This window comes from Tetrao urogallus (assembly GCF_951394365.1).
Source record: "Tetrao urogallus genome assembly, chromosome: 3".
NCBI lineage: Eukaryota > Metazoa > Chordata > Aves > Galliformes > Phasianidae > Tetrao > Tetrao urogallus.
In genome coordinates this window covers 88,547,854-88,568,829 of record NC_136815.1, presented here as the reverse complement: position 1 = coordinate 88,568,829, position 20,976 = coordinate 88,547,854, and the positions used below count along the sequence as shown (strand labels likewise).

The 20,976-nt window shown below is 38.4% G+C and overlaps 1 protein-coding gene across 1 annotated transcript; it reads left to right on the top strand.

Annotated features, from left to right (window-relative positions):
- Positions 1-382: 382 nt before the first annotated feature.
- GPLD1 (glycosylphosphatidylinositol specific phospholipase D1) lies at positions 383-20,425 on the top strand (the record flags this gene model as incomplete). The annotated part of the gene is made up of 25 exons (XM_079533988.1): positions 383-479; positions 2,409-2,464; positions 3,125-3,203; positions 3,989-4,086; positions 5,268-5,378; positions 5,656-5,704; positions 6,175-6,229; positions 6,986-7,093; positions 7,835-7,862; positions 7,969-8,108; positions 9,119-9,184; positions 9,957-10,077; positions 10,592-10,731; positions 11,749-11,935; positions 12,378-12,488; positions 13,497-13,571; positions 13,957-14,113; positions 16,217-16,358; positions 17,410-17,509; positions 17,598-17,691; positions 18,215-18,391; positions 18,736-18,896; positions 19,656-19,682; positions 19,769-19,819; positions 20,348-20,425. The coding sequence occupies 25 exons, from the start codon at positions 383-385 to the stop codon at positions 20,423-20,425; spliced, it is 2,508 nt and encodes an 835-aa protein (XP_079390114.1).
- Positions 20,426-20,976: the final 551 nt, after the last annotated feature.

The following is a 20,976-nucleotide window of genomic DNA, read 5'->3' as shown; positions in this document are numbered from 1 at the left end:
TTCCATTTATTTTTTGGGGGGGAAAATCTTGTAGTGTTGTAAGTTAAATGTGCAGTGAGGCAGACATCCTCTGGGAGGCTGCCCTTCTCCTTTGTACTGTGGGTTAAAATAAATCTCTCTGCTCTTGTGCAGTGATGGCAATTACACTGCCAAAATCCCAGAGAGAGAGGGGGGAACACCTATAAATTACTTATTAAAAAAAAAAAAAAACTATTTTATTTGAGGTAAAGGTATAAAACGGTGCTGCAAATACCACAATGGTTTGCTTGCTGTGTCAGCAATAGGTCTGAAAGACAAAATGTGTGCCGTAACCCACATTTCAAAGGTCACTGCTACTGCTGCAGGCTTCTAAAAGCACAGCTTGAGCAAGCGTCACAGCATCATGGCTGGTGTGAGGAGCTGGTCTGTTTTAATGATTGTACTGTACAATTTCTGCCACAAATGTATTCCAAGTGGAATTTCAACGCATGTTGAAATAGGTAAGGCATATTCAGAATGAATTTTCGTGTGTTTTGAATTGCTTGGGAAGAAAAGTAAATTCAGATGGCTGAAAAGCAGAGGGAGGGAATAAGGTGAAAGTAATGAGCGTTCCACGTTGTTTTGTTTAAACAATAGTAATTAATAATAAAAGTAATAAAACATGGATTGAATGAGTTCTTCATCTTGAATCATTTGAACCTTAACTGTGATGTTTTTATAACCATACTGCTTAGATGAGTTTGGTTGCATATTGTTCTGTTTTCTGAAACACGGGCATTATGTAACTGAAATCTTTGTGTCTGTGAGTCTGACATAAGTGCTTCTCTCTTGGAGAAAGAGAAGAAACACTCATCTTTCTTTTAAGTTAATGTATTTTTGTATGGAAGTATAAAGTAGAGAATAACAGAAACCTTTTTTAGTAACTCTGTTTTCAAATAACAGTCATAGCTGCATCATATGTGAATTAACTTAATGAAAAACTTTATTCTGTATCTCTTTCTGGGAGGCCTGGAAGCCCAGAGCCCTAATTACTGAATACGAGCTTCTGAAAACTTGAAACGATGGGTTTGACAGAATGCAAAGCACTTACAAAATATCTGTAAGGAGAAACACGGTCTTACAGATCTGTCCCAAAGCAGACATTTTTCTCTGACCAAGGAAGCATGCTATAGAAAACCTATATTTACATAATTTAAAGACCTTGGTTGTCTGAGATGTTCTGTGTACTCTTAGCTGTCAGATCAGCATTTAGGAAAAACTTTGACCATCTTGCCTGGGCTCAGCTCTGACACTGCTAAAATGCATGCTTCCATTATAGACAGATGGAAGTCTGTTATGATAAGATACTGGAAGTTATTTCCAAATGCAAACATGGAGCATTCCAGGAAAAGCAATTCTGCAGAAAACAGCCCTCCTGCTTCAAATCTCAAACTGAAGTCGATCCTGGATACATTCCTGCAAGTGCTTTAAGTGGTGAAAAGTTCTTCCTGTTCAAAACGTGGATCTCATTTGGAGTGCTGAGCAGTGCAGTGCTGTGCCCTACTTGCTGCGTTTTTGGAAGCAGGCTGAGAGGGCAGCCACTGCCTCTTGTGGAGACTTGACAGAGTTACAGAGCTGTGGATCAGGGTGAGCCCATGAGAGGAGTGAGGGAAGACAGGGAGGGAGACAGAAACTGCCCACCTGAGAATCCCAGGCACTGGAAACGACGTCTGTTGAGTGGGCTGAGACATGGAAGCCTTCTGTATTTTTTAACTTTTGAATATAAATCCTCTTTTGGTGCAAGGCTGGTCATTAAGTGCCTCTTCACATATTTGAATGAGGATGGTCTAGAACAACAGCGGGTAATATTCAAAGTGAAATATCACTCAAGGAAAGGGATAAGTTTGTTTCATTCTTCTGTTGTACTTGCTGAATGATCAGTTTGGCAGTAAGCTTTATTTCAATGAATAAATAGTGTTATTGATTTTACTGCCTTGTTGTTCTTCATGCTTGTTAATAATCAATTAAACTGTCCAGTATTCACGTTTATTCCTGAGGACAGTGAAAGTTAAACATGATTCATATGTGTCCTTTGCAGTTAGAGATTCGTGGTACCTATGTTCTGGCTGTGATCAGTGTCAGGAATCAATTCTGCATATGAAGTTTTCCTTTTTCCTTGCTGTTAGGCACTGTCATCTCTGTTTGTCAGCTTGAGAGCTGAAGTGAGAGAGGGATTGCTGAGACATCCATGGCCAGATGTGCCCCAGAAACAGCATTTCTGCATTAGATCCCTAGATAAGGAGACTTTTTCATGCATTTGTTAAGAAATTATACTTCATATGCCTGTGCCATTTGGTTTAGTTATGATAATGCAGTTTAATCTATTTTTGATAATGCATCCAACAACCATTGGCTGGTGTGAACCAATACTTCCATATGTTGTTTTTTAGCACATAGAGCTCTGGAATTTTTCACCAAACATGAAGGGAACGTCGATTATAGACAGGTAAGAAGCAATATTATTTCTCAATGTTGTACCTTTCCTCTGAGTCTTCTTCTGTCTTCTAACCTTTCTTTATTTCATTCTCAGTAATATGTGTGTAACCACTGTGCCTGGGCTGGATTCTTTTTTCCTTTTTTGTTACACAATCTAGCAGACCACTTCAAATGTGCAGACAGTTTTCATAAACATGTATGCATGTGCACAAACAAAACATATTTGTTTTTCATGAAGAACATTGTCAGTATCATTTATGACAATCTAAAGATAACGTGATCTCTTATGATAGTAGGAGATCACCCAAAGGAAGCATTGATGTTTTTCATGGATGTTTTATCTGCTTTAGACAACCAAGGTGTGACTCAGAGGACGTTAGTTAGCAGCCCAGGCTTTGAGTCTAGCCAAGAGGAGGGGGCACTTTCTGAAGGTGGCTTCACCAGTACCTAACTTATATCACATCTGTCCTTTCCTCAATGGCCTTTCAAATTATAGTGTGTACTGACCAGCTGAATTTCACTTACAGGGTCTGGAGTGGTGGGAGGGAGGATGATGGCACTGAAATAATGGCACATCTCACTGGCAGTATTTATCTTTGATACTGACAGTAGGACTTGGTTTTTTGCTATGTAAGAGCATTCTGATTTCTTTTCCAACTCCTTTTCTCAGTTGTTACTAAACCACCAAGATGCATTTCAGGCCGGGAGCATTTATCCTGATGCTTTTTATCCTCCAATCTGCAAACGTGGTAAGAAAAGATTTTTGAGTCCAATATTGTAACCACTGTGTTGTCATGTGAAAGCTCTACAGAATGTAATAGGGCTGAATGTAAATGTGCTGTAAGAAATCGAATGTGACCAAAAGTACCTTCCTATAAAAGCATCCACACTTTTTGTTAGAATTCTGAGCCTTTCTTTGTAGAACTTGGTAGCAAACTAACAGGCTTGAAAACGTTTTCAGAAAACAGATTTTGAGTACATTTAGCTGTTTGGCACGTGGAGCAATTTGATGTAAGGATGCTGTTTGACTGAAATAGGTTAGATTGCAGAGTACCCATCTAGGGAGAAATTGAGAGGATGAAAAGATCATTTTTCTAAGTCCTAGTAGCTGCAAAGGGACAGCTGATGGTAGCCTTGCTTAGTCCTGGGTGAGTGGTAACTGTCTTGAAGGTACTGAGTTGGCTGCTCTGCCCATCATCTTTTCTGCTACACACTTTGAAGCTTTAATTTACTCGGAGCTTCTCCCTCTCCTCTCCACTTGGAAGGCAATATTTCTTTGTATCACACTTACAGAGAAAGGGAGCAGGCACAAAATTTTCGGATGCATCAAACGCAGTCATGTAAGCATCTAGCATCTCTTCTGTCAGTAGAAATCATACAGAAAATATAGCTAATTTGGCTTTTGCTATGTAAACAGATTGCAAAATGTAGCACCTGCGCAATATGGAATTGAGCAAAGATCTGTTTGTTTTCATGGAGAACCCCTTATTTTAAACAAATATTAATAAATACAGATATAATTCTGTTGCAATAGGGATATACCATGATGTGTCTGAAGATACTCACTGGTCACCATTTCTTAATGCAAGTATTCACTACATCAGAAGGAATTATCCTCAGCCTTGGGAAGAGGTAAGAAAAGTTCTTTAACTTTTGAAATGACTTTCTGTTGTTCTATTTGACTGCACTTGTTGCTGCCTTCTTCAGCTTCCCTTGTTTTTGCAGCTTTATCCTTTGGGAAATATGAAAGAATACATAAGATTTTAAAAACTAAAATCTCTGCTGATAGAGGAAAAGTTGAAATCTTGCTTTCATCTTTACCAGACAAAAAGTTAACAGCTTCCACATAAAATCTGTTGTCTCTAATGTGCTCTGGTGCTTTTGGTGTATTTTGTAGGTCTAAACTTTTAAATGGGATTAGTGGTTTTGAGTACTTGCATAACTGTCAGATATGGCTGAGTGTTTGCCATTTGAAAACCAGACCTAGTTTAGAATTCATACTTGGACTGAATTTGCTCTTTTTTATACCAGAGGAGAGGAAGAACAGATTGTTGGAAGTGAGAATGATTTTAAAAGTCCTGCTGTTTTCTTTTCCTTGTTGGAGTATTTGCCATTCTCTCACTGCACAACAGAACTTTACAGTTGGAGCAGCATTTGAGTGTATTCACTATCTAAAAATACACAGAAATCTGCCTGCTTTTTGACTGGCCTGTAGTGATACTAAAGTGTGAACTGTTTAACTTCAGGAACTATAAATTCATCCAAAACTTGTGACTTGATTACAGATTTTTTTAATGGCCTCTGGAACTAACAAGGATTTGATATAGAGAAATCTTTTCTGAAGAAGTGAAATGAAATTTCTGTTGCTCATAAGTTTATTCTGGATAACTTTTCTGTTTGTAGGGATAAAATGAGTAACTTGGCTTTAGTCAAATGCTTTTACAATGAATAGCACTTGCACAGGAGCATCTTTCTCTTCTCTGTGTGTATTTGCACAGTACTTCAAGTGGCAGAGGAATTTCACTCCTTGGGAGAGGAAGAGTTTGTCCCTAGTCCCAAAACACGTATCTGACTGGAAGCACACAGGCTGTGTTCTGACATCAGCCATTTAACTTCATGGCCTTGAATGAAGTCCTTAAAGATTGTCAAGTTACAAAAACAATTCTCCAGTATCAAGGAATGAGTGCTCACTGTTTTGTTGTGCTAAATTCTTGGATTGCAATAGATTATCCATTGCATCTTTGAGTAATGTAAAACAAAAAAGACAGGAATAAAATTATGGATGGTACTACATGTGTATTGTTATTGTGCAGGCTACAGAGAAGCTGGTGGCTTTCCTGTTTGGAATTGCCTCACATATGGTGGCAGATGTTAGCTGGCACAGCCTGGGCATCAACCAAGGATTTTTAAAAGCCATGGGAGAAGTAAGTTTGGATTATTCTATTAACGTGACTGGAACTGTTAGTATTGCTAGTTCAGCTCTGGAGTCTGGTACAGAGAGAAGACAAAAGCTATACTCCTGAATCAGGAAAATTTTGAGAGAGACACAATGTCACAAAGTCTGTATGAACAAAGTAGGTCAGGTTTGGGACCTACAAGCTTCAGAGCTGTTTGGACAATTTGATTCTGCTCTTGTGTTTGTATTGTAGGATGAGTAAAGTGATCAGCAAGGTGTTCTGTGTTTTTTTTTTCTTTTTCCAGGTTGATTTTCATGGTTCATATTCAGAAGCTCACAGTGTTGGAGATTTTGGTAATATTTCTGTTTGCTGAACGTAGATCCTTCTTGTTGGGATACCTAGTACACATGAAACACAATTGGTGACTCTGGCTCTTACCCTGTGTAGTGAAAGTCACAAGACTCTCCTGCGGCTTGCAAAATCCTGCTCCCCTGTCTGCATGTTTTGTGTTTCAGGAGGTGCAATAGGGCATATAGATCCTTGACTTAAAGCCAAAACACAGGCTGAAGTATGCTAAAGGTTAAACGGAGTCACTCCTTGGATTTTAAATTTGACACCATTTTTGCTATTGTCTGGAAGTACAAAATATGCAGTATTCTTTCAGGTGAACCATTTCTGTATTTTAAATGACCAAGATTTGGGTGCCATATAAAAATATACAGCATAGCCATAGTTAGATCCATTCACACTTATCCGTGTCAGATACTACGTGTTTGTTGGGTTTTGTGTTTTGCTTGTTTGCTTTTTATTCCTCCATCTACAGGAGGAGATGTACTGAGTCAGTTTGAGCTGGACTTTAGTTACCTGACACCAAACTGGTAAGAGAATGGCCTTCAGCAGAGGTTAACCACTCCAATGATTATCTCAGTTTATTCTGTACTTTTCTTTCAAAACCTTTGCTACAGGAATATTCCTCATATGCATATTTTGTGTTCTCTGACATAAAGAACTGGGAGGACAGAAAAAAAAGAGTTTTAGATGTTGCAATACAACAATAAAGATTTATTCTTTAACTCTGATGGAAATTATAGATAACAAAAAATTGCTTCTTGGATTGTCCTACCAATTATTTAAATGTGCAGGTAATATCTCACTTAGACCATCATTTTAATTTTAGGGCATTGGGGATGTTTATGGCTATAGATACTGAGGAATTCAGACAGGCTTTCAAAGAATAAAAGAAGCAGCAGTTTTAAATAGGCATGCTTGTTTTCTTGCCATTTTAAAATGAAAGACCTGGTGTGGTAGGTCATTTGAGTCTTATTTACATGAAAGATAGTTCCTCTAGGTATAGAAGATGGTCAGTTATCTCCTCAACTTCATCACCTCTGACGTATCTCTGAGAAATGTTGAGATAGCAAAATATGAGCACCATCCTTTTGGCTAGGAATGGAGTTGAATTGGAATAGGTTTGGCAACAGTGGAGGTTTGGAGGTTATGTGATCACCACACCAGGGAACCAGTAGAGGAAGAGTGGAAACTAACCAGCCGTGGCTATAGCTGTTACAGAAACTGAATTATCTTTTACCAGGTGATGTGGAAAAACTTTTACAATACCTCAGTCTTGTTCTTAGGTATGTACCTGTCAAAGACCTAGCCTCTATCTATAAGGAATTTTATGGAAGAGAGATCATAACTGAAGGCACAATTACTGACTGCACTTACCTGCTGTTTCTTGAGCTGTAAGTTGGATAGTTTGTGTAGATCTTCCTTTGTGAAACTTAGATAGGAAAAAGATGATAATCTGGCTTGAAATGCTAGCTCAGAAAATTATGCTTTGAGGCCAGGAATACAAAAATCATAAGATACTTTTTTTTTTTTTTTTCTTAAAGTCTAAAATACAAATTTGGACTGCTCAAATGGCTGTTAGTTTTGTTATTACACCATAGCTTCTGTGTCTAAGCTATTTAACAGGTTTATGCATTGAACATATTTAGGCCTGTTTATTTGAGAACAGCCAACTCTTCAAGTATTGTTGCACTGTGACGTGTTAGCAATATAATTTTAATGTAATGAAGCTCAATATGCATACTTAAATGGACAGTTTACTTACTGTTTATGTATATCCTATCAAATCCAAGAATAATTCATAGAGACAAGAACTATGACATTTTTGCTATCTCACAATGCCTGCTTGGAAGACCTTAAACCACCTAGCTGTATTCTTCATTTCAGTTAATTACTACCAGACGTGCAGTATTTAAAAGCACTGTAAATCCCTCCAGATTAAGAGCTACAGTACAGTTAAAATTGTTACTTTTCACATTAAAATCCTATTAACAACTAAGAGGGAAATGTAATTATTTGCATAGTATTTACCACATGCAGAAGTACAGAAACCTTGAAAAGAAGCTTACAAATCATGAAATGTTTTTAAGTTAAATTTGTTGATTTCTGAAGAATTGTGATTTATTTTTTTTCAGACATGGAGAAAGGCTTGCTGTTGCCAAGGTTAGTTTGCTCTTTTTGGTTTATTTTTTGGGGTTGAATATGTAATGCAAAGACAGTGTGATCCATTTTACTATCTGTTTTACTGAGTATGTTGCTTGTCTCTTAGCTCTTTCCAACATACGCCAGTAAATCTCCATTTCTGGTGGAAAAGTTCCATGAATATTTCCTTGGAGGAGTAGATGACATGGCATTCTGGACAAACAATATTTTTGAGCAGATGAGCCAAATGCTGGAGAATGGAGTCAGGTAACACTGTGTTTCTTGCAGCATTAGATATAGTATTCAAGCTCTGGCACACATTTAATCCTTCTGAAAGCAGGTTATTTCCTAGAATAAACACTTTAAATCCTCATGTGGACCAAAGGAAGTATGCCTGTTCTTTGACCAGATGCACAGAGGAACGCGTGGACCCTGAGACTGTATTTGCAACATGGTCACATTCTTCTCTCCATGCAAAGCTGGGTCATGCCCAGCAGATACTCAACTGGGGAAACCTGGGGCATTCTTTAAGACATATCCAATGGGGTGCACAAGTGTTGCATAGCCAGACTGAGGTTCTTCCTGGCCTGGTGATCTGAGCAGTGCTTGTACTATGTGACTGCTCTCATCAGCTGGCAGAGATGATCCTTCCTAGAGGAGGCCAAATGCTCCCTGCAGATAATGCAAGCAGATAGGAATATAAACAGTAAGAATGGATGTTCTAGCATTGGAAGTTTGGGCTTATATTCAAAATATCATGTTTTTATTGAAGTTCTGGCCCTGTATTGCCTTGGTACAAGTGTAACTTTACTATAAATAACATTATAAGACCATGGGAAATAATCCATACATCTAATGGATAATGTTAACAGAGATATTTTGGGAAATAATGTTTGGACATGATATGGCATAATCAGTTGAGTTCTTTGTTCCAAAATATCATTTTCATTAAAAGACTGTAAAAAATAATTCTTTTCTATTTATTCTGTTAATATTATTAATAGAATTAGCAGGACATGTTCCAATAAGTTTCATTAAATGAGTGGAGACATGCAAGATTCATATAGAACTTAAGTCATTAAGTACAATCAAGGCCATTAAAATACCCATCAAAGGAGTTTCTATGGCTTGTGATACCTTCCTGAAATTGATTAAGCAGAGCTTCTTTAGAAAGCTGATGCCTTCCAACAGGAGAATCAGTAAGGATAAATGTTGAAGCTTTAGTTTCACTTGCATTGCAAGAAAATCTTCAAAACACATTCTGAATATTTTTTTAGTGGCTGCTTTCTGCCTGAGAACCCTCTGTTTATAAACTGTACAAGGGACCACAAGGATAACTACCTGTAAGTATAACTAAAGGTTCAAAGACTTAATACTGGTGACAGAAGAGTCACCAGTATTAATAAATCATAATAAATTATAAATAAAGTATTAATAAAGTATTAATAAATAATTAATAAATCATGATAAAAAACACATCCTCAAAGACAACAGTGCGTCCTTGAAAATAGCCATGCTGAGTAAAGAGAGGACAAGAAAGCAAAGAGTTTACTTTACTAAAGTCTGTCTTTAATTTACTATGGAGAATAATAATAAACTGCCTATGATTAGATGAAAAGAGCAGCAGCAACTGTAGCTAAATCAGTATATGGGGTTATGAAACCTTATGGGTTGAGATACTAATTGCCTTTATTTTATTGCATATTTACTGTGAGAGTTTTTATCTTCAAGCTCTTACCTTAGCTGAGAAAAGAGCTCTTGTCCTTGGGTGCTCTCCTCAACTAACACCACACCAACATCAGTAGTTGTAAGTTGGAGCAGAATTCTGGCCAGGGCTAGGTAGTAATAACCTTATTTGTTGTGGAAGAGTAATTCCATGGAAATAGTGGAAATATCTGAAACAAGTGAAAACGACTGGCAAAATGTAACTACAGCAAAAAATTAACTTCTTTTGTGGGGAAAGAGAAAAAATGGTGTGTGAAGTCAAGAAACAGGCATGAAGCTTTGGTAATTCTGGATTCAAAAGGCAAGATGATTATTTCTCCTTGCTTTGTTACAAAAAACGTCATTAATTCCGTTGTATTAATTGTTATTAGTGCCTTTTTATTTTAACAGAAGCAAACACTCAAAAAATGAACATCACAAAAATACAACTTCTTCACTTCCAAAGACATTTGAAAAGAATATAACGTATACAGAGAGAGGAGTTCACTTCAATATACAGTCTTGGGCAACAGTAAGTGAGATGTGGCATGTGTCAGGTACAATTCAGCTCTGGATAAAACTGTTTAATCTCTGTCTGAGGTGCTGTTTGTGGTCTCTGGATGTAAACTGTAACCCCTCACTTCACTTCATGGAGATTCTGGCAACCACTGTAAAATCGTATATGATGTAGATACTAAGTACATCGTAAATATGGGGTTTTCCTCATTTTGTAATGAGGCTAGAACATATTTTACAGTGTCAAAATGACAAAAATACATCTTTAGCATTAAATTTTATGGAATCATATGATCACTTTTTGAAGTTAAAAAATTTCAACAAACTATAGCAGTGAACAGTTAGCAATGCACCATCTAAGGCATACAGACTTCTTGTCTCTTTCTAAAGCAGTGCTTATGACCCAAATCAGAGTTGATGTAGATCAATGTGCTGTTTTCCACTGATGATGACTTATTTTTGGAGGTCGTCTGTACTGTTTCAGCCTACGGTTCACAAATCCTTGTGTCTCACTGTTATTTTTATTTCAGAATTCCCTCCGATTCATAAATCGTGCTTTTGCAAAAACTGTCTGGAGAGTGATAGCAACTACACATCAAAAATCCTCTAAGTACATCCCCAAGCCAGTATCTTCATATTTTCTTGCTTCGCCATATGCTAGACTTGGATGGTTTGTACTTTTTTTTTTCAAGCCTCCCTCCTAATTTCTGAAAAATTTGTGTACCTACCAGAATATTGATTTTTATTCTTTGGATACTTGTTAGAATCTAGACCTTCAGATGTGGTCTTGTGGACTGATGGCCACTACCTGTTGGAGAGGGTCCAGAGGAGGGCCACAAAGATGATCAGGGGGCTGGAGCATCTCCCTACAAAGACAGGTTGAGGGAGCTGGGCTTGTTCAGCCTGGAGAAAAGAAGGCTGCAGGGTGACTTCATTGCAGCCTTTCAGTACCTAAAGGGAGCCTGCAAACAGGAGGGGAATCAACTCTTTGATAAGGGTTGATAACAGCAGGACAAAGGGAAATGGTTTTAAGTTGAGGGAGGGAGGATTTAAGTTGGATGTTAGGGGGAAATTCTTCACAGAGAGAGTGGTGAGGTGCTGGAACAGCTGCCCAGAGAGGTTGTGGATGCCCCATCCCTGGAGGTGTTCAAGGCCAGGTTGGATGGGGCCCTGGGCAGCCTGGTCTGGTATGAAATGTGGAGGTTGGTGGCCCTGCATGTGGCAGGGGGTTGGAGATTCATGATCCTTGAGGTCCCTTCCAACCCTGGCCATTCTGTGATTCTGAGATTAGAGATGAGAGATGACATAAATTTGTATAGCTACTCATTTTGGTTTATTTCTTCTGATTCAAAAATTCAAGATTTAATTCTTGAGGTTTCTCCACACCAGCCAATGGTAGTTCTTTCTCTCCATGTTCCCCCTTTAAACCTCTACTATGTTATTGAGGCCTGTGATTCATTTGTTTATCTACTGTTATGACTATTGATTTAATTAGAGATTTGGTTAAAATGAACCTGTTCTTATTTAGTCCAGGTAAACAAAAATAAATTATATCATATGAAAAATGCCATGTAGGTCCTTACTGAAAAGATGAGGAAAGACACCTGAAATTAAAAGTATTTATTTTCTGATAATGTAGAGGTAGTCTGGCAGCTAATGCTATGGTTTTGTTACTTCCCTTATACAGGGCAATGATTTCAGTTGACATAAACCAGGATGGATATGAAGATCTGGTAGCTGGAGCACCGGGGTACAGCACACTGGGCCACATTCAGATAGGAAGGGTGTATATAGTCTATGGCAATCGTTCAGGTTTGCCACAAGAAGACATGGATCTAGATGAAAAAGCAGACCAAGTACTAGAGGGTCATCAGGTGAGGAGTCATGTCAGATACTTGACACTGAGGGGCAGGATCAGATGGTCTTTTTGAGCAATAAAGTTGATCCTCTATAGAAAATGTAATTATTCACACAGAAGAGAATAGCTTGTTGTTTGTAAGCATGACATCAGTGGTGCATTAGACTCAAAAAATGAAATAGCACAGCACTGCCTTATTATATTCATTATATTAGCTTATATTTTAACAACAGCATATCCTCAAGGAGAACAGGCCACTCCCAGTTAGTGTATTATTAACATGGTTGTTATTTGAGAGAACAGTGATGATAAGAAAATCTTAATAATTGTTGGGGTGGATTTTTATAATAGCTGTTTCCAGTTCTTCCCTGTGCTGTGATTGCACATGTACATTGTGTTTTGGCATTTTGTCTTTAAAACATTTGTTACTTTCATCAGAGCAGTCCCTCTCCTTTTAGCCTTCAGGCAGATTTGGTTCTGCATTGGCAGTCCTGGACTTCAATGAGGATGGAGTGCCAGATCTGGCAATTGGAGCACCTTCTGTGGGATCCCAGTTTCTCAATTACAAAGTAAGTCATACACAGGTTTTGTGTTTGCTTGTTTTTTGTGCATATGTGTTTGTTTTTTTTCCCTCAGATCATTTTTATTGATGCTTATGTTTTTTAGACTAATGAAATGAGACAAAGAATATCTGTTATTGTTCAAGGGCGCTTTTTAATACAAACAGAAAGGTTTATAACATTATGGATACTTTGATTAGATCAATGAAAGTTATCCATATGTCCTTTTTTTGGTTTTTTTTGGCTGACTTTATGTGCAAATCAGATTTCAGTCTTGCAGCATTGATGTGCTGGAAACATTGGAAGCCATTCATAAAATCTGAGTGTGCTGTTCTTTTAGGAACAAAAAGTCTGGAAGGAACCTGATATCAATAAGCCTTGTCCTCTGCTGTCACAGGCCAACAGATATTATCTAAAATGCAGCATGAACACAGACAGGTGCTAAAATAATCAAACTACAGGGGCTTAATAATTTGAAGCTTACCAAATTATCTCCTGTTAATGGTCACTGAATGTTTTCTTTCCACCTGAACTGAGAAGCATAACTTGTTAGGCTAATGCATTTCCACTAAGTTTAAAGCTCTTCAGAATTTTAAATGCTAAATTAGCTGCCTAAATACTAATTTAAATGCTTCTACGTAGACTAAAACTTTGGAAAATTGCAAGCATCTGTTGTGTCTGGCACTGCATCCCACTGCATTAAGGAATTTTAAACAAAATGAGAGTCAAAAGAACTTGCATGTAGTTAATGTATAATGTATAATATACATTATACCATCCTCACTCCTGAACTGCAGTATGATGAGAACACACTTGGTTATAGCAATGCCCATTCCAGTTTGGGTATTTTTAGGCTTGGAGTGAAAAGACAAATTCATGAAAAAGCTTTGACAGGAAAAATACAGTTGTATTAATAGCCCTTACAAAATTGTTTCACTCTGATCTTTGTCTTGGATTTCATACTTGGGGCTGACTTGCAAATCTTTTCATGGTGTGTTTGCTTTTCCTGTTATTCAGGGTGCTGTATATGTCTATTTTGGAACTAAGGGAAGAGGCTTGGCATCTCGACCAAACATGACCATAACTTGTCAGGTATATTGATCAGACTAAGACAGTGCTACTCAAGGAGATGAGGTAAAAGGGAAAAGGGCCTGTGGGATTAAAGAAAAGATGTTGGAATCAAACTTCTAATTGCAAGGGGATATAGACATTTAACTGGGGATGGTGTGAGCAGATGTTTGTCTAGGTTGGCTGTGCATGGGAAATACATTTGTAATCCACTTCAGGGGAGGGAGCAGGATGAACAGAAAGGAAGAACAGCCCTCCAAAAAAAGAAAACAAAATTGGAGTCATGGAGTTGGAGGGTAATTTGATCAGAAGTGGGCAAAGTTAGCTCTTTAGAAGTAAATTCCTTTATTTTGTTAACGAATCGGTGGTTTAAGTTCCATTTCAGGCTTAAACTAACTGTTTATTGCAGTATTCCTACTGTAATCTTGGTTGGTCCCTCCTGGCAGCTGACATTGATGGAGATCAAAATGCTGATCTGGTTGTTGGCTCTCCATATGCACCTGGTAGTGGTCAGCAGAGAGGATTTGTAGCTGCATTTTACTCTTATTTCAACAGAAGTAACCAAGGTAGTATTTATTGGGTAAAATTAATCCTGCTGTTTTTTATATGACTGCTCACTTGTTCCTACTTAATTATAAGATAATTCAGATTATCAGCCACTCCTCTCAGTTTTGAGTCATCCATAATCTTGCTAAGGGTACACTTCGCCCCATCATCCAGATGGTTAATGGAGATTCTAAACAGGACAGAAATACTGCTAATTACTGGCCTCCAGCTGGGCTCTGCACCACTGATCAATACCCTCTAGCTTAATTATTCAGCCAGTTTTTTTTCTACCTCACTGCCTGCTCATCCAGCCCATACTTCACCAGCTGCTCTGTGAGGATCTTACAGGGAAAGGTGTCAAATGCTTTAGTGAAGTCCAGGAAGACAATATTTCCTGCTCTCCCCTGACATGTAAGGATGGTGTTTTGTTTATAGAAGCTTATCAGATTGGTCAGGCATGATCCTTAATGATCATGCCTTACTATTCCTAGTGACTTTCTTGTTCTTTGTGTGCTTGGAAAGGCTTTCTAGGATTAGCTGCTCCATCACCTCCCTAGGGTCTAGGGATGCTGACTAGGGACATCCTTGAAGATAGGAGTGAGATGTGCCTTTGTCCAGTCTTTGGGCACTTCTAGTCACCATGATCATTCAAAGATTATTGTGACCTAGTAATTCAGGTAATAATTTGATTTTTATAATTTGAATTATATTCAAAGAATAATTCAAAGATTCAGACCTTCACAATTACTAATTGGTTGAGTAAACTAAAGTCTACTTGCCTGAAGTTCAGGCTCTGCTACCATTCTACTTGTTTTTTTTAATCCATTCAGGCTCTTGACCTCCCCTATTTCATGGCCACGAGGGCCAAGACTGCCACTGATTATAAGATCAGGTCTATAGTGTTAGTGCACAGCAGATCAAGCTGTGCAACACCCCTGCTTAGCTCATCCAGTACCTACAAGAAGTCACACCTGACACCTTCTAGAAATCATACCCTGTGAATCCTGCTATGTCTCACTTTCAGCAGATGTAAGGAAAGACCAAGTCTTTTGTAAGAACTGAATTAAAAATGCTAAAGGTCCTCTTGTAGTAAGCATGCACTTTTTTCCTGTACTACTCTCAGTACCTATTTCCTATGGACTGTCAATGTGTCATGTATGCTGTCTGATAATACGAGAATTGATTCTGACCAATGAAAACGTAAAGTTTATAAACATACACTGTAGGAAGAGGAAATCTTCCTGCTAGGAAAGCAATCCTGGGTTTTAATATCTTTGACAATCAGGCCTGCTAAAGTCATTGGTTTGCACACAGACAGCAACTCTGTGAGACAAAAATAAATGGGTGATTTTGTAGGAGCTGTGGATTCAACTGCAGACTGACAGGTCTTCCTTGAAAATTTGCAAGTGTATCTTGAAAGATGATTTTCTGTCATTACCTGTGCTCCTTCGTGTGGACAAAGGGGAGTGCTACAAGTGAAATATCTAGTGAGTACAGGTGATGGGGGCTGCTGTGAATGGGGAAGGAAAGGCCACATACCTGACTAAGTAAAATTAGTTTAAGATGAGGTGGGATATGCAGGTATTCAAAGCTGCATCAGAAACACATAATTGAGTTTTCCAGTAACTTCTACTGTTTTTTTTAGCTTATTCTACTTTATCTAAAATTGAAAATCACAACTGAAATGCATTTAACATTTAAAACATCAGTGACTTTTTTTTTTTTAACCAAAACGCTGATTGAATGATTTGATGTCTTAAAGCCAGAATTATTTAATGCTCCTCCACCAACCTGGAAGAATGACAAGTTCCAATGAATAGTTTTAGCTTCTTTTCATCCCTAAGGACTTATCAGTTCAGGGCAGACTTGACTGATAACTGTCATGTAGGCTATTGTGATTCTTTACAAGCAGGCTGCATTGACCAAAGGCTTTGATGAAAGACTACAAGTTGCAGATTTAGCATTGCTCTGCAATAAGTTCACAATAACTGGTGTCATATCATTGATGGTAGTAATACTAAAAGAAACTTCTCACCATAGCATGAGTTTATCAGTAGATGATTGCTAATAGAGTTTTGTGTGCCAGGTTACAAAATTTAATCTGCATTTTTCCGGTCTGTCAGGGCTCCTGTCTATAGAGGATGCCAACTGGATGGTGAATGGGGAAGAAAACTATGCTTGGTTTGGATTTTCACTTCATAGCTGTCAACTGGAGAATGCAACATTACTGCTGATTGGTAGTCCTACATGGAAGAATTGTTTTGAGTGTGTGATGAACCACTGCTTTGTTTCTCCTCTATTCTGTTAAGATTTGTGATAGATGAGACTTCCTGCTTTTCAGGAAGCTTCCTCTTTGTCTTCTTTAGAGTATTTTTGTTTGTATTTTATACCTTTGCCCTTCTTCATGTATTTACAGAGCAAGGACTTTGTTTTTTAGAGACACTTGAAAATTTGTGGGGCTTTATTGTGGTTCAGCCTGGCAGGTGGCTCAGCAGCAGAGTTGTTCATTCATTCTCCCCCTTCCCAGTGTGATGGGGGACAGAACAAAAAAAACTAGCGAAGTATAACTCATGGCTTGAGATAAAACTAATTACTAAGATAAAGAAAAGAAAAATAGTTATGACTATGTAAGACTTTATATATCTAACTGTATATAGCTAGCATTGCACACATAATTTCTCACCACCCCCTAACCAATGCCCAGCTATTCCTCTGAGCAGTAGAAGAGAGCCAGATGCACTCCCACCCCTACAAAACTCCTTCTGCTTGGTGTCATATGGTATGGAATACTCCCTTGTCCAGTTTAAGTCAGCTGCACTCATTCTGTTCCCTCCCAGGTCCTTGGGGCCTTCATTGCAAATAGGCCTTGGCTCTGTATAGCGCTGTTTGGCGGTAACCATAAACATAGATGTGTTATCAACATTGTTTTTTCTCCTCAAACCAAAACATAGCATCCTACCAGACACTCTGAAGAAAACAACTCTATCCCAGCTGAAACCAAAACTGATTTTTTTGATGGGAGGGAAGGGAGCAAAAAAATGCCAACAAGTAGATGTGTCTACAGATAGCACTTATTTTGAGATAATGTTCTCAAAAGCAGATTAAACACAAACATATTTAGAGTGTTAAAGAAGTGGAGGATAAGTCTGTGCCGAAATGATCTTAAAACTTGTTAGAACATGAGAATGACTAAAATAAATTTCTAAATGGGAATTTCTAAAATAGATTTGCTGCCATCGTTATTCCAAACTAAAAGTGGAAAATATTTTAAGATGAACAGACAGCTGAATCTGAGCACTTTAAATTCTAATTCAAGGTGCAATCCCTTCTCATCGGATGTCAGACAAAGTGTTGGGAAAGTGTATGGATATAACCCACCAAGCACAAAGCCCTGGTTTACAATGACTGGAAACAAGGTAGGGCTCTCTCCATGGGATACTGCTTTACAAACAACTGGAAATAGAGTGACATTCTGTGGAAATAAGTGTTTTTAAAATCTAACAGGCAATGGGCAGAATGGGTTTGTCACTGGCCAGTGGTGTGATGTCTGTGGCTGGAATCACCAGGACAGTATTGGTGGTGGGGGCACCTACTACAGGTATGTCATTCTCAGAACTGCAAAGTGTTTCTGCTTTGGGATGTCTGTTTCTGTATGAGTGAAGGGCAAAAACAAGAAGGGAAATTTCAATTGCCAATATAGTGTAAAAATATTTTAAAAATTTAGAAATAATCACTGTCATCACTTACAGGTGACTTGCATTTTTTTCTTCTGTTGCATTATTTATGGAGCAGTAATTTCCAAGTAGACTGCACACTTCTTGGAATTAAAACAACGTAGTATTTTGTGCTTACTCTGGAATTGGATAGTAAGGAAATGCATTAATCAAAATGTGGAACTCTAATATCTGTCGTTAGAATGTACTTTTGCCTGTTGCTTTGGCTAAGAGATTGTTTCTATGCTAACCAGAGTTACTGCCATATATTATCTGGTGGGTGGCTCATGCATTTTTAAAATTTGGTTCATTTTGTGTAATGCCATTATTATTGCTGTCAAGGTGTTTGAAGTACTAAACATGAATTTTTATGTCTGATGATCAACTTACTTTGTTGTTGTTTTCTAGACAGTCTATCTAGGATTTCATTTTTGTCCTCGGTGTTGCACCAAGCTGGACTAGCTCTGATATATGATCTGGCAGACAGCACCAAGCCTTCTTTGCTCAGTACATTCAGTGGGGACAGAAGGTTTTCTCGCTTTGGAGGAGATACATACTTAAGTGACCTGGATAATGATGGACTAGGTAAAGCCAGATGAATCTGAATTGCAGAGTTGAAATGTTTTATGCTTTGCAGCAAGATTGGTCATACACATTCTCATACAAGTGCTGAATGCAGCCTTCTTACTCAGTCTTCTTACTCAGTTACTTGTACAACACTTGTACAAATATTCCATCATGCCTCCTGAGGAGACATCTCTAAAATCCCAAATAATTCAAACAGAAATTGAAACATTTTAACCATCTTAACCAGTACATACCTCTAAATACCACCATTCCATTTAAAATGTTTTGATTTCAAGCTATCATGTTGTGATATAGCATTATTTCACTTTTGATAAGCTCTGCCATTCTTCTAATTTTTGCAGATGAAATGATTGTAACATCCCCCCTGAGAACTAATGATATCACCACAGTACTGCTTGGTGGGACAGCTGGCCGTGTTTACATCTATAATGGAAATCAGTCATCTTCAGGGAATGTGACAGACCACTGCAAATCATGGATATCTCCCTGTCCTGAGGACTGGGTAAGAAAAAATAACAGTGAAATCATGATGCAAGATCATAATGATAGCTAATTAATTACGTCCTATGCAAATGCTGGGCTTGGTTTCAGAAAAAAAATGAAAATTACTTCTGTTTTGGAATCTGTGTAATTTGGCTTCTGTTTGTTCTCAAGCACTTTGGAGCACTGAGTCCAGTTCTGGGCTCCTCAGTTCAAGAAAGACAGGGAACTTCCAGAGAGCCCAGAGGGCCACAGAGATGATTAGAAGCTTGAAGCATCTCCTTTGTGAGGAACGGCTGAGAGACCTGGCACTATTGAGTCTAGAGAATACTGAGAGGGGATCTTATCATTGCTTATAGATCTACTGGATTGGAGTCAGGTGGAAGGGGCCAGGCTCATTTCAACAGTGCCCAGTGACAGAACAAAAAGCAATTGGCACAGACAGGAACACAGGAAGTTCCATATGAACATGAAAAATAACTTTGCTGTGAGGGTGACAGAGCACTGAAACGAGTTGCCCAGACAGGCTGTGGAGTCTCTCTGGAGATCTCTTCTCTGGAGATACTCAAAATTTGCCTGGATGCTTTCCTGTTCAACCTACATTAGGGAACTTGCTTTAGCAGGGGGTTTGGAGTAGATGATCCCCAGAGGTACCTTCCAACCCCTGCAACTGTGTGATTCTGTTTCTTTGCTGTCTGGGAGCCAGGGCTGTTGCACTGGCCTTCTCCTCTCCTACTGTGGTCCTCTCCACTAGCTTTTTCTTTTTTTTTTTCCCCTTCAGGCACAGTATGTCCTCATTTCTCCTGAGGTGAGTAAATGGAAAACAAACTGCTATGAGGAATGGAAAAGTCCCACTTTAAAAACAGCACTGTAACAAATAGCATTATTTTACAGGAACAATCAAGATTTGGAAGTTCTGTCATCACTGTGAAATCTGAAAAAAAGGTGAGCAAAGTAATTGCTTCTGGTGGCTTTGTTACATCTGTCCACATCACTTATGTGTATGGGTCAACATCTCGGGTCTTGCTCATTGCTCTTCAAACGTGCAATGAAGAAACACCTGGAAATGCGAATGCATCAAAGTTAGGTTAGAACTTCTAATCCAACAACAGGCACAGACACTGCTGCTGGTTTCTGCGTGAGTGCAGATGAGGTAGTTTTCCAATCATCTGTGCTCTTTTCCTGTGGCATCAGTCCAGGCTAAACTTCAGCTACATTTCTATTGATCTTGCTGGTGAGAGTTTATGCTGACACGAGATTTGACCAGTTCTAGCATTTTCCAAATGAAATAAAGTCTATTCATCAAATAGTTTTGTTAAATGCTGTTCAGATCAGGTGGGTGGCTTTCCCGTTTCTTCTCATAACACATCCATATGATACTAAAACAAAATCTAGTTTCCATTGGGGAAGCTTAAGGCTATCTTTCATCTGTAGTTGCACTTTGCTGACCCTTTTTCCAATCCATCTCCACAGAAAGAAGTCGTAGTGGCAGCAGAGAGAAGTTCAGCGAAAGCTCGACTTGGTGGAAGGCTTTTTCTCTACTCATTCTGAATAGTCCTGGTGGTCTTTAAGACCAGGGCAAAACTGGTCTTTTAAGGAAGAATCTCTGTAATATCTGTGATACTTTTCTTAACCCCTAACAAATCAACAAAAACATGACAGCAAACTTCAGTAGATACGTGGTACAGATAGCTAGGTAGCACCCCACATAGTATCCAGGGAGTGAGGCACGCTCACTGATCTTAAACCATGGCAAACTTTCACAAGTGAATTACCAAAACAACTTTTTGTTGTGAGGTTAGCCAAAAGGATTTATTAATCACCGTTTAGCAGCAAACACTCTACTGCTTACTACACAACTAATAATTAAGCAAACATCAAGATCTAACACATTTTCCTTCCCTAAAATTACTGCTAGTTGCTGCCTTAATATCTTTGTCTCCCCTGTAGCCCCTTTAGCTACAGGGCCTATTGTACTTTTGTATTCAAATCTTGTTATTTTTACTTTTCATTGGTGATGTTTAACATAAGTTCTTTGAGCATCTGTACTTGAGATTATTGACATTTGAGGTCCTGTACCAAATAAAAAATGTACTATTTGT